We start from the raw sequence: 14233 nt of genomic DNA, 5'->3' as shown, positions 1-14233 counted from the left end.
TTTGGCTCAAGAAGGGAATCACATAATCAGTTAGGTATGGAAATCTGCCTTGCCCTATAGGCAGTAGGAGAAAAGGGGAAAGAAAAGGGAGGGGATAGAAGGAGGGAAGAAGCAGTAAGGGCAAAGGGGAAGAAAAGGGAAAGGGATAATAGAAGGGAGGAGAGACTGAAGGAGGTGGTAGTCAAAAGCAAATACTAGTGAGGGGGGGAAAGGAGAAAGAAAAGCATGAACAGGGGGGGAAAAGGATGGAGAAAAAGACACAGATAGTATCATAACTGTGAAAGTTGAATGCTATCTTTTTTTTCTCTTCTGTTGAGTTTTGTTTCCTCTTTCTGATGAACCATCAGATGAACCTCCTATTGGTTTTAATTTTTACTTAAAACTTCACTAATGTGAAAATATGTTTAATAGGAATGTAAATGTATAGCCTATATCAGATTGTGTGCCATCTTGGGAAGGGTGGTGGGGAGGAAGGGAGAGAAAAATTTTAAACTCAAAAGCATATGGAAGTAGTTGTTGATAAATCAAAATAAACTAATAAAATTTTTTTAAAAAGAGGAATCCAAAGAAAGGCAAAAAAAAAATGACTAAACAAATTCTAGAATAGCAGAACCCACAAAAATGATGGAGTGAAACAAACTTCCAGCCCAAGACAACTTGGAAAGGTCTGCTACACCAGGGTGAAAAAGGAGTGCAGTCCAGCATAGAGCAGGCCCCAGCACACCTCAGGGCAACTAAATCACTGGCGGCAGTGATGGTTTCCAGACCTCTCAGCCCAATAATGCCAAAGACAACTTGGAAGGTTTACAGGAAAGGTTTGTCACACCCAAGTGAAAGTGTGACAGCACAGGCCACATCAGCATAGCCCTCGCCTCAGCAAACCAGGAGCAGACCTTGGGAGCTACTAAATGAGCAGTAGCAACTGCTGCTTCCAGAGTTCTCAGTCCACAGACATTAAGGGGGTCAAACAACTGATCAGAAGAAGAGTATAGGGGTCTTTTCACTAGCACTGATTGAGGACTCTGCTGTTTTGTCCATACTTAAATCTGGTCCTGGGTGGCAGTCCCAGGGCGAGAAGGAACACCGGCATAGTTGACCTTGTGGAAGCAGTGGAAGAGGGACCCTCGCAGTTCCAGGGCAGAAAAGAGTCAACACCTCTCCTGGGATCATACCACCTTGAGAGAACTGAAAACTTACAGGTCCCTACAAGTATCCCTGAAATCAGCTGGACAAAACCCCTGAATATTAGGGCAGTGTGCCCTCTACCGTGGAAGCAGAGCTCTACTTTAACAAAGAGTTAAAAGTGAAGTAATAGACTAGGGAAAATGGGCAAACAGAAAAAAAAAATTCTGACCCAAGAAAGTTACTGTGGTGACAAGGAAGATCAAAATATATATTCAGAAAAAGACAACAAAGTCAAAGTTCCTACATCCAAAGCCTCTAGAAAAATATGAATTAGTCTCAGGCCATGGAAGAGCTCAAAAAGGATTTTGAAAATCAAGTAAGAGAGGTAAAGGAAAATTGGGAAGAGAAATTAAAGTAATGCAAGAAAATCATGAAAAAAGAGTCAACAGTTTGGTAAAGGAGACAAAATATACTGAATAAAATAACACCTTAAAAACAGACTGGGCCAAATGATAAAAGAGGTCCCAAACCCATGAGGATAAAAATGCTCCAAAAAGCAGAATTGGTTGAATGGAAAATGAGAGCGAAAAGCTCATTGAAAAAAATAATTCCTTAACAATTAAAATGGAGCAAATGCAAGCTAACAACTTAATGAGAACTCAAGAAACAATAAAATAAAACCAAAAGAATGAAAAAATAGAAGACAATGTGAAATATCTCATTGGAAAAACAACTGACCTGAAAAACAGATCCAGGAGAGATCATTTAAAAATTATTGGACTACCTGGAAGTCATGATCAAAAAAAGAGCCTAGACATCATCATTCAAGAAATTATCAAGGAAAACTGCCCCAATACTCTAGAACCAGAGAATAAAATAAAAAATTGAAAACATCCACTGATCACCTCCTGAAAGAAATTCCAACATAAAAACTGCCAGGAATATTATAGCCAAATTCCAAAGCTCCCAGGTCAAGGAGAAAATATTGTAAATAGCCAGAAAGAAACAATTCAAGTATGGTGGAACCACAGTCAAGATAATGCAAGATTTAGCAGCTTCTACATTAAAGTATCAGAGGCATGGAATATGATATTCCGGAGGGCAAAAGGAGCTGGATTACAACCAAGAATCACCTACCCAGCAAAACTGAATATACTCCTTCAGCGGAAAAAAATGGATATTCAATGAGACAGAGCACTTTCAATCATTCTTGATGAAAAGACCAGAGCTGAATAGGAAATATGACTTCCAAATACAAAACTCAAGAGAAACATAAAAAGGAAAACAGAAAAGGGAAATCATAAGGTTAAACTGTTTACATTCTTACATGGGAAGATGACATTTGTAACTCATAAGACCTTTCTCATTATTAGGATAGTTAAAAGGAGCATATATAGGCAGAGGGCAGAGGTATGACTTGAATATAAAGAGATCATATCTAAAAAATAAAATTAAGGGTTGAGAGAGAAATGTACTGGGAGAAAGAGGAAGGGAGAGATAAAATGGAGTAAAATATCTCACAGAAAAGAGGCAAGAAAAAGCTTTTACAGTGGAGGGAACGAGGGAGGAGGTCAAGGGAAGTGAGTGAACCTTACTCTCATCAGAACTGGCTCAAAGAGGGAATAATATACACACTCAATTGGGTATAGAAATCTATCTTACCCTACAGGAAAGTAGGAGGGGAACTAGATAAGAGAAGAGGGCATGATAGAAGGGAGGGCAGATTGGGGGAGAGGGTAGTCAGAAGCAAAACACCTTTGAGGAGGGACAGGGTGAAAAGAGAGATAGAATAGAATAAACTGGGTAGGGGAGAATAGGATGGAGGGAAACACAATTAGTAACAGTAACTGTGAAAAAATTTTGAAGCAAGTTTCTCTGATAAAGGCCTCATTTCTCAAACGTATAGATGACTGAGTCAAATTTATAAACATAAGAGCCATTCCCCAACTGATAAATAATCAAAACACATGAACAGTTTTCAGATGAAGCAATCACCGCTATCTATAACCATAAGAAAAAATGCTCTAACTCACTATTGATTGGATAAATGCAAATTAAAGCCATTTTGAGCTATTACTTTATACCTATTAGATTAAACAGAAGAGATAAATGAGAAATATTGGAGTGGGTTTGGGAAAAATGAGACATTAATGCATTGTTGGTGGAGCTGTGAACTAATTCAACAATTCTATAGAGGAATTTGGAACTATGCCCAAAGGGCTATAAAACAATTCATACTTTTTGACCTAGAAATACCACTACTAGGTCCGTATCCCAAAATAGATAAAAAACAAAAAGGAAAAAGGACCTATACATACAAAAATATTTACAGCATCTCTTTTCTTGGGTTAAAGGATCAGAAGTTGAGGTGACAGCCATCAATTGGGGAATGGCTGAGCAAGTTGTGGTATGTGATTATGAATGAATACTACTGTACTGTAAGAAATGATGAATAGGATGCTCTCAGAAAAACCTGGAAAGACTTGCACAGGCTGTTGCAAAGTGAACTTTATTGAGTATAAAGTAACAGCAGTATTGTAAAATGATAAGCTGTGAATAACCTAGCTATTCTCAGCAATACAATGATCCAAGACAACTCTGAAGGACTTATGATGAAAAATGTTACCCATCCCCAGAGAAAGAACTGATGGTGTCTGAATACAGATTGAAGCATACTTTTTTTAAATTTTATCTTTCTTGAGGTTATTTTTTTTTGTCTATGTTTTCTTTTACAACATAAGTATTATGGATAGGTTTTGCATGACTACACATATAGAACCTATATCAAGTTGCTTGCCTTCTCAATGGGAAGGGGTGGGGAGGAAGGAAGGGAGAGAATTTGGAACTCCAAGTTTTAAAAAATGAATGTTAAAAATTATTAACATGAAACTGGTAACAAAATATTAAATAGAATTTAAAAAAGAAAAAGGTATAGAAAATTAAAATTTTAAACTAATAAAACAAGTTAAGAGATTTTACTTGACTACTTAATTGAGAAGAAAAAAGGAAGAAAATTTCTATGACTAGACAAAAGGAGGAAAAAAGAACTAAGTTAAGCAAAACTCTAAAATTAGTGAAAGAGGAAACAAACAAGAGATGGGAGGCTTAAGGATAAGGGAATGAGAGCTAGTGGGAATAAGACTGCCTTGAAATAACTGAAGATATAAAGTACTCCCTTTATGGAGGAGGGTAAAGGGAACCTTAACCTGGAAAAAAATATTACAGGCAAATGGAGGGAAGTATAAATGTAATTCTCATCACTTTAAATGTGAATGGATTAAAGTATCCAAAGATATCTGACTCCTGCAATGAACTTTTCCTGATTCCTCCAATTCTTCCCCTCTGAAATTATTTTGTATTTATTTTCTGTATGATATGTACTTACTCATCTATTTATATATTGTTTCTGCTCAGTAGAATGCATACTCTATGAGAACATGGAGTGTATTATTTTTACATTTATGCTTAGCACCTAACAGTGCCAAGCACCTAGAAAGTGCTTTCAGATTGGATAGGAACTTAAAGCACATTTTTCACTCAGACTGCAAGATCATAAATAACAAAGGTGGCATTATAAGCTAGTTAGAAAGTAATCCTAATTATCAGCAATGCTCACAAGAGAAAATAATTAGTCCCTCAGATGTTCAATTTGCAGACCACTATAGACATAAGAAGATTACATATGCATTTGAAGTGGACCAAGCAGTCAAGACAGGAACACATGCAGAATACAACTAAAACTGATAGAGGCCTAAGTAGAGGACACTTTGCATTTCTGGAACAAAAACAATAACCTTAAAAATAATTTACAGGAAAAAGTTTTGAAAAGATAGATACTCTGAGGAGAGGTTTCTCTGGAATTTAGTTTGATACAAATATCACTTAAATAATGTGAAGTTTCACAGGATTCTTGTTCATAGGATCTTAGATCTAGAGCTAGAAGGGATCTCAGAGGCAATTTAATCCTATCCCTTTATTTTATAGGTGAGGAAACTGAGTCCCAATAAGATTAAGTGACACAAAGTCACATAAATTATAAATGTCAGAACTAGGATTTGTACACCAAGAGTTAAATACCCTGCTTGGTCTAAAAAGCACTAGAAAACTAATTTTTAAACTTTCATGTGTGAATTGATGGTCTTACCTAAAAAAATGGAAAAGATTTTAAGCTGAGCACCACTGAGTGGCAACAAATTAACACACACATATGCACACATTCAGAGTACATTTAATGGATCAAATTCTTTTGTAGTTTTGCCAATGTATTTTTTCAACTAATAAAGGCTGAAAGAAGCAATGGGGTTCAAATCCTTATTCTGACATGTAAGAACTGTGTGACCATGTCATCTAATCTCTCTGAGTCTGACCTCAATTTTATCATCCATAAAATGAGGATAATATTTGTTCTAAGTAAATAAAAAAAAATTATGAAGAAAGTAATTGAAATTTTGTTTTTCCCCTGTTCACACTATATTTATGATTTAAGTCTTTATAAATATATTGTCCTTTAGCAATAGAGAATATTAAGAAAGTCAAGCTGACCCTCTGATTGGATCCACAGTGATGGCTCGAGGATTCACTAGATCAGTGTCAAAGAGAACCTTGCGCTCTGAACCATCCAACTTGGCACTCTCTATTTTATCAAGGCCACTATCTGTCCAGAACATGGTTCTATGGAAATAGTCAATGGCAAGTCCTTCTGGGCTCATCAGTCCTAGAAAGGAAGCAAAGGCAAATCTTAAACACTGAGATAATTAATGAACTTGAAGCACAGATATTCCCTTCCATGTTATACTATAAATAAGAATCCTAAGATAATTAAAATCACAAGACCCAAACTAATAGTAGAAGAAATCTGGAGGAGCAGAAGAGGAGAGATAATAGAAAGAATAAAGGGTCTATGGTATTATGTCTTGAGTGCTGGTGTTGGTGTCAGAAAGACTGGGTTAGAATCCTTCTTCAGACACTTAGTAGATAAGTGCTATTGGAAAGTTGCAATGTTTCTGAGCTTCAGGTTTCCCTATCAAGAAAAGGATGCAGGGGCAGGTAGGTGGTGCAGTGGATAGAGCACCAGCCCTGAAGTCAGGAGGACATGAGTTCAAATCTAGTCTCAGACCAGACACTTGACACTTACTAGCTGTGTGACCCTAGGCAAGTCACTTAACCCCATTTGCCTTGCAAAAAAAAAGGAAAGAAAATGATGCTACAAGATTGTTGTGAGGGTCAAATGAAACAATATATTAATTAAAATAAACCTTAAAGTATCATGTAAATATCAGCTATTATTATTTAAATATCAGAGCCCAGCATAGGGTCTAGTATACAGTACAAGTACTTAAACAATTCTTGTAGATTATTAATTGATTATTATTTTTATTTTTTGGGGAGGCAATGGTATGAAGTGACTTGCCCAGGGTCACACAGCTAATAAGTATCAAGTATCTGAGCCCAAATTTGAAGACCAAGGCCGGTGTTATATGTACTGCACCATCTAACTGCCCCTTATTAATTATTGAAGAAACACTTACTATGTTTAAATAAGTTGAATTATCACAATCTTCCTTATGCTCTCTGATAAAATTTTTAAAAATTTAAAAATGAAAATGACCAAGACCAATTGCATCTTATTTTATAGTGGCAAGATTGTATTTTTGTGGCCATTTTTTCCTTGGTGCTTTACCCACTGATGCTCCTCAAAATGTTTCTCTTTTACATTGGAAGTCACACAATCTTAGGTGCAATATGGAGGCACTGAGGATTCCAGTGTAAACAAGTATTAACAATCACCACCAAAATTTAGACTAACATTGTCATTCCTTTCTCTGGTGATACTCAAAGGACCTTCCTTACCCTCAAGTACTACATATTAGATCATGATTATTAGATAGAAAAGGGCTTGCATTTTGGGCAACTCTACAGACATGTACAATTCAACCATTGTTGTTTGATGACAGTAGTGAGATGGAGTGATATTGAGTATGAGAAGAAACCAGAGGACAGACTGTAGCACAAAATAGTCAAATGATCTGAAAATAATGAAAAATCAAATTTAAAATGTTGGTTTTGTGGTAATTGCCGCCACTATTTACCTGAACTGATGACAATTTCGGGCTCATTGCCTAATTCCAGACTGGCCCGACTGATTACACGCCCAGCAACGTCTGTCCAGTATACCATCTTCTCCTGGCAGTCATAGTCTATCCCTACCACAATGGAACCCTTTGAGAAACAAGACGGAAGAGAAATAATTAGGAATTATGTGGTTGCTTTTATTTATTTTTAGCTAATTTATTCAAATGGTGCTGCTCTGTACAGTGGTCATAGACTCACAGAACCTTAATTCTAGAAAGGCTCCTCTGCCATTACAACATCCCCAATACCTTATGAGATAGTGTATTCTAACTTTGGATAACTCTAAATGTTCAGGAAAGTTTTTCTTTACCTAAAACCCAAATCTGTCTCTCTGAAGCTTATATTAATTGCCCTTCTTTTTGTATTCTAGGACAAGCAGCACAATTATATTTTATTACCTGAAAAATAGCCCAAGTTGGCTCTGTCTGATGGATGCTAAATTGCATATAACTCTTTACTAACGAAAACCCTTACATAAAGCCTCCAAGCTTTATGATACACCTATAAAATGTGATTTCCTGTTGCTTGAGCTATGACCTACCTTAGATTTAAGTCTATAAAATTTTGAACCAGATTCTATGTTGCCTACAAACATTCTCATGTTTTGTCCATCCTCAAAAATTCTTTACTTGATCCATCCATCCCCATAACTATTGTCTCGTATCTTTCCTCATTTTTTTATGGCTAAACTTTGAGAAGGGTATCAATAGAATATTACTATGCTATAAGAAATGATAAGTTCAATGATTTTAGAAAAGCACAGAGAAACCTCCATGAAATAATGAAGAATGAAATGAGTAGAATCAAGAGAACATTGTATATGGTAACAACATTATTGTTCTTAAAGAACAATTTTAAGCAACCAAGTTAGTCTATTATAAATACCCAAATTAACCTCAAAGATCCTATGAAGGAAACTGTTGTCTGAATCCAGAAAGTAATATTGCTGTGGTGTAGGAAATGATGAGCTGGTTGACTTAGGAAAACATGGAAAGACCTAGATTTATGATATAGATGCTATCTACCTTCAGAGAAACAGATGTTAAGAGGAAATAAACACAGTATGATCTTACACATATGTGTATGAGTGTATATGTGTATATATGTGAATGTTTATAGATATATCCATGCTTAATTGTAGTCTTCTTTAGAGTGGGGTGGGGGGTAGAGGAGGAAAAAATGAAGTAAAAAGTGCACAGCAGAGAACAAAAGAAAATCAACAAGGAAGCAAAGAAAAGCTGGGCAGTTTTGAAAGCAATGTATAGTATTTAATTTATGGGTTTTCTTGAAATGGAAATTTATCATTTTATGTTGAATCTTCTCTTATGGTCTGCTATGCACATGGAAATGTTTTTTTTTTTGTCTTCTTTCATTTTGTATTTAAGTGTAAAATTTAAAAAAATTACCAAGAAAAATACAAACAAAAAACAAAAAACAATGCCTTCATTTCATTTCTTCCTACTCTCTATCCAACTCTATGCAGTTGGGCTTCCAACCTCATTATTCAATTGAAATTTCTCTCTGTTAAGTTCCCAAATGATCTCTTAATCTAATGGCCTTTTCTCATAAAGCATCCTTTTTGACCTCTCTGCAGCTTTTGACACTGTTGATCACTCTTTTTTCTTTGTTATGTTCTTATCTCTAGGTTTTTGTGAACTGATTTCTCCTCATTCTCCTACTTAACTGATGCTTCTCAGTTTTGTTTTTTGTTTTTGTTTTTGCTTGTTTGTTTGTTTGGGGTTTTTTGCTGGATCTCTGTCCAGATCATACCTGCTAACCATGGGTATTCCTTAAAGTTCTATCCTGGGCCCTCTTCTCTTCTCCCTCTATACTATTTCTCTTAGAGATCTTCCGTAGATTCAATTACCATCTCAGTCCTAACCTCTAGTCCTATATTTCTGTCTATTGAATATCTCAAACTGTATGTTCCATAGACATTTTAAACTCAACATGAAACTGGAATTATTATCTTTCTCCCCAAATCCTCCCTTCTTTTGAACTTCCCTGTTATTATTATTGAGGGCATCATAATCCTCCCAGTCACCCAGGCTTGAAACCTAGTATCACTTTCACTTCATCTCATTTCTCTCCTTCTCATCCCCCTCCTTCATTCAATAATTTGCTAAGGCCTTTTGATTCTACCTTTATAACATTTCTCGTAACTACCTCCTTCTCTCCTATGATACTGCCACCACTCTGGTTCAGGCTTTCATCTTTTCAGACTTGGATTATGGCAACAGCCTTCTTGGTTGGCCTCCCTGCCTCAGTTCTCTCCCCACTCCAATTCATCCAAGATTCAGCTACCAAAGTGATTTTCCTAAAGCTATTCCTTGATAATATCATACCACCCCCTCACTAAATAAATTCCAATGACTTTTATATTACACCTAGGATTAAATATAAAATTCTCTTTTTGGCTTGTAAAGTCCATCATAACCTGGCCCCTTCCTACCTTTCCAGTCTTCTTACACTTCATTCCTTCCTCTATACTCTACCATCCAGCTACAATAGCCTCTTTGTTTCTTCAACACGACACTCCATCTCCTGAGATTTCACTTCTCACTGGCTGTCTCTGATACCTGGAATTCTCTCCCTTCTCGTCTCTATAGCCTGGCTTCCCTGGAATTCCTTCAAGTCCCAGCTAAAATCCCACCTTCTCCAAGAAGCCTTTCATGATTCTTGCTTAAAGCTACTGCCTCCCCTCTTTTGATTATTATCTCTGATTTATTCTGTATATATGTTGATAGTGCATAGGTATTTACATGTTGTCTTTCCCAGTATACTGTGAGCCCTTTGAGGGCCAAGGTTAATTAAATTTTTTTTTATTCCAGTACTTAGCAGAATTGGTTGGTACTTGATAAATGCTTTTTGACTTGATTTGAAATTGGAGCTAGGAATTAGGGAATTTAATTTCTAGTTCTGATACTGAATAACTGTGTAGTCTTGGGCTCTCAGTACCCTATGTCATCCAAATTCCCTATTTCAATATTCTTTATAACATAAAAGTGATATAAATAAAACCCTTAGAGACAACTGACATTGGAAGGAGGGTAGGGAGAAATTCCTGGAAAGCTTCTAGATGAAAGCAAGATTCTTGTTTGAATTTCAGATTCATGCCTTTAGCTGGCTCTTATATAAATGCAAGAAAATGAAGAAGGTACAATGCCCACATCTTGAGAAAAACGGATTGTCACATTGGGTCACACCACCCCCTCTCTAAATACTCACCCCCTCACCACCACTATACTCAAAGAGCAACTGAATGAGAGAAGTAAACTTCAATGTCCCATATGGAGACAAATTCAGGAGGAGGAATGGCTACACGTCTGGCTGTGAGAAGGTAGATATGCAGATGATACCACTTTGACTGCAGAAAGTGAGGAGGAATTTAAAAGCCTCTTGAAAAGGGTGAAAGGGGAGATTGTAAAAGCTGTACTGAATCTTAATGTAAAAAAAACCAAAACCCTAAGATACTGACAACTGGTCTCATCACTTCCTGGAAAATAAGAGGGAGAAGTAAAGGAAACAGTGTTAGATTTTATATTCTTGGGCTCAAAGATCACTATACATGGCCATTGCAGCCATGAAATCAAAAGATATTTGCTCCTTGAAAGGAAATCTGTGGTGAACCTGGATAGCATACTAAAAAGCAGAGACTGCTACAAACAACCACAAAATAGCACCCCAAAACAAATCGCGGAACAGCAGAACCAGCAAAAAGATAGGATGAAACAATAGTTGAGCCCAAGAAACTTGGAAGATCAGCGGAAAAGATTTGTCTTACTCAGGTAAAAGGGGAGTTCAGTACAGGAAAGGAAGTGTCATAGTAAACCAGCAGAAGCCCCATCTCAGGAAACCAGTGGTAGATCCTGAGCCTCAGTGCGGTGGAGCAGGCAAATGTCAATACCAGGATAATCTGCGTGCTCCACTCATGAGAACTGCCACCTGTTTCCGTGTAGCCCTGGACTACTCTTACATACTCCAGAGGCCAGACCACCACATGCTTTAGCGTATCCCAGGGAAATAGAGAAATACCCCACCAACCTCAGCACACACCAGCACTAGGACCCTGGCTCCGCACCAGGTAACCTGCCAGATCCTATGGCCAGGCACCACCCCTACCCCTGCAGTGCAGCCTGAGTTGGCCTCAGGGCAACATCAGTGCAGCACCAGGTAAATAGCCAATGTCTGCTGCCCCTGGCACAAGAAGCCTGAGATAGTGGGGCAGCTAGGTGGCACAGTGGATAGAGCACCAGCCCTGAAGTCAGGAGGACCTGAGTTCAAATCTGGCCTCAGACCAAACACTTGACACTTACTAGCTGTGTGACCCTGGACAAGTCACTTAACCCCAATTGCCTAAAAGCAAAAAAAAAAAAGAAGAAGAAGAAGCCTGAGATAGTGCCCCTTCCACCCTGGTAGCAGAGCTCAAATTTAAAAGAAAGAAAAAAGACCAAAAAAGATGAGCATACGACAACAAAAAAATAATATGACCATAGGAAGTTGTTATGGTGACAAGGAAGATTAAGACATAAACTCAGAAAAGAACAACAGTGTCAAAACACCTAAGAGAAATCTAAAGAAAAACAGGAAGCAGTCTCAAGCCCAGAAAGAACTCATGAAAGAGCTCAAAAGGGAGCTTAAAACTCATGTAAGAGAGGTAAAAGAAAAATTGGAAGAAGAAATGAGAGTGATGCAAGAGAATTATGCAAAGAGTCAACAACTTTGAAAAAGAAAACAGCTGCTTAAAAAGTAGAATTGGCCAAAATAGAAAAGGAGATACAGAAATCTACTGGAAAAAAAAACTCTTTAAAAAGCACAATTGGCAAAATAGAAAAGAAAGTACAAAAGCTAATTGAGGAAAACAACTCCTTAAAAATTATAATTTGGCAAGTGGAAGCTAACTCTATAAGACATCAAGAATCAATCAAACAAATTCAAAAGAATGAAAAAAAAAAGAAAAAATATAAATACTTCATGGAAAAACAACTGATTTAGAAAAGAGATCCAGGAGAGACAATGGTCATAATCATTGGCCATAATGAAAAGGACGACCTGGACAGCATATTTCAAGAAATTATCAAAGAAAACTTATCTGATATCCTAGAACCAGAGGGCAGAACAGGCATTGAAATAACCTCCTAATTACCTCAGGAAAGAGATCACAAAATAAAAATTCCAAGGAACACTGTAGCCAAATTTCAGAATGATTAGGTCAAGGAAAAAACACTGAAAGTGGCCATAAAAAAAACAATTCAAATACAGGGGAGCCACAATCAAGATTACACAGGACTTAGCAGATGCAGCTTTAGAAGATCAGAGGTCATGGAACAGGATATTCTGGAAGGCAAAGGAGCTAGGAATACAACACTTACCTGTTGAAATTAAGCATATGACATCAAGGGGGAAATGGTCATATGATGAAACAGAAGGATTTCAAGCTTTTGTAAGAAGAAGATCAGAATTAAACCAAAAATTTGATCTCTAATATAAAGACCCAAGAGAAGCATAAACAGGAAAAAGGGAAAAGAAAACATAAGGGATTCAATAGATCCCTATAGAGAAAGATGATACTTTTAATTCTTTTTTTCTTAATTAATTAATTTTTAGTTTTCAACATTCACATCCATATGCTTTTGAGTTTTAAATTTTCTCCACCTCTCTCGCAGCCTCCCTCCCCAACACAGTGTGCAATCTGATATAGGCTCTACATATACATTACTATTAAACATATTTTCACGTTAGTTATGTAAAGAAGAATTAGAACCAATAGGAAGAACCACAAGAAAGAGGAAATAAAACAAAACAGAAGGAAAAAAAAGAGCAAATAGCATGCTTTGATCTACATTTAAATGCCATAGTTATTTCTCTAGATGTGGATAGCATTTTCTATCATGAAACCTTTGGAGATGTCTTAGATCCTTGTATTGCTGAGAAGGGTTAACTCTATCAATATTAGTCATCACCCAACATGGCTGTGACCATGTACAATGTTCTCCTGGTTCTGCTCACTTCACTCAGCATCAGTCCATACAAGTCTTTCCAGGTTTTTCTAAAGTCAGCCTGTTCATCATTTCTTATAGCACAATAGTATTCCATTACATTCATATACCACAACTTATTCAGCCATCCCCTATGGATGGGCATCCCCTTAATTTCCAATTCTTTGCCACCACAGAAAGAACTACTATAAATATTTTTGTACACGTGGGTCCTTTTCCCATTTGTATGATCTGTTTGGGATATAGCCCTAGAAGTGGTATTGCTATGTCAAAAGGCATGCACATTTTTATAGTCCTTTGGGCATAGTTCCAAATTGCTCTCCAAAATGGTTGGATCAGTTCACAACTCCACCAACAATGTTCCAATTTTTCCACATCTTCTCCAACATTTATCATTTTCCTGTTTTGTCATGTTAGCCAATCTGATAGGTGTGATGTGGTACCTCAGAGTTGTTTTGATTTGCATTTCTCTAATCAACAGTAATTAGGGCATTTTTTCTTATGAGTATAGATAGCTTTAATTTTTTCATCTGGGAAGTTCCTGTTCATGTCCTCTGACCATCTATCAATTGGAGAATGACTTGTATTCTTATACATTTGACTTAATTCTCTATATATTTTAGAAATGAGGTCCTTATCAGAGACACTAGTTGTAAAAATTCTTTCCCAGTTTTCTGCTTCCTCCTAATCTTGGTTGCATTGGCTTTATTTGTGCAAAAACTTTCCAATTTAATGCAATCAAAATTATCCATTTTGCATTTCATAATGTTCTCTAACTCTTGTTTGGTCATAAATTCTTACATCCTCCATAGATCTGACAGTTAAACTATTCCTTGCTCTCCCGGTTTGCTTATAGCATCAGCCTTTATATCTAAATCATGTACCCATTTTGACTTTATTTTGGTGATACTTGTAATTCTCAAAAATTGTATCTCTAATAGTACAGCTAGAAGGAATATACGTATATAGAGGATACA

The 14233-nt window shown here is 36.7% G+C and overlaps 1 protein-coding gene across 1 annotated transcript in view; it reads right to left on the bottom strand.

The window, feature by feature from the left end:
• NID2 (nidogen 2) overlaps positions 1–14233 on the bottom strand; it is a 158090-nt gene that overhangs the window by 13754 nt on the left and 130103 nt on the right. The window contains 2 exon segments of the mRNA XM_020974850.1: positions 5668–5839; positions 7215–7344. Of these exon segments, the coding sequence (XP_020830509.1) occupies positions 5668–5839; positions 7215–7344 (302 nt within the window).

Source organism: Phascolarctos cinereus, unplaced genomic scaffold (genome assembly GCF_003287225.1).
Source record: "Phascolarctos cinereus isolate Bilbo 61053 unplaced genomic scaffold, phaCin_HiC Scaffold_3;HRSCAF=262, whole genome shotgun sequence".
NCBI lineage: Eukaryota > Metazoa > Chordata > Mammalia > Diprotodontia > Phascolarctidae > Phascolarctos > Phascolarctos cinereus.
The sequence above is the reverse complement of the archived record's forward strand: the minus strand, read 5'-3'. Positions and strand labels throughout refer to the sequence as shown.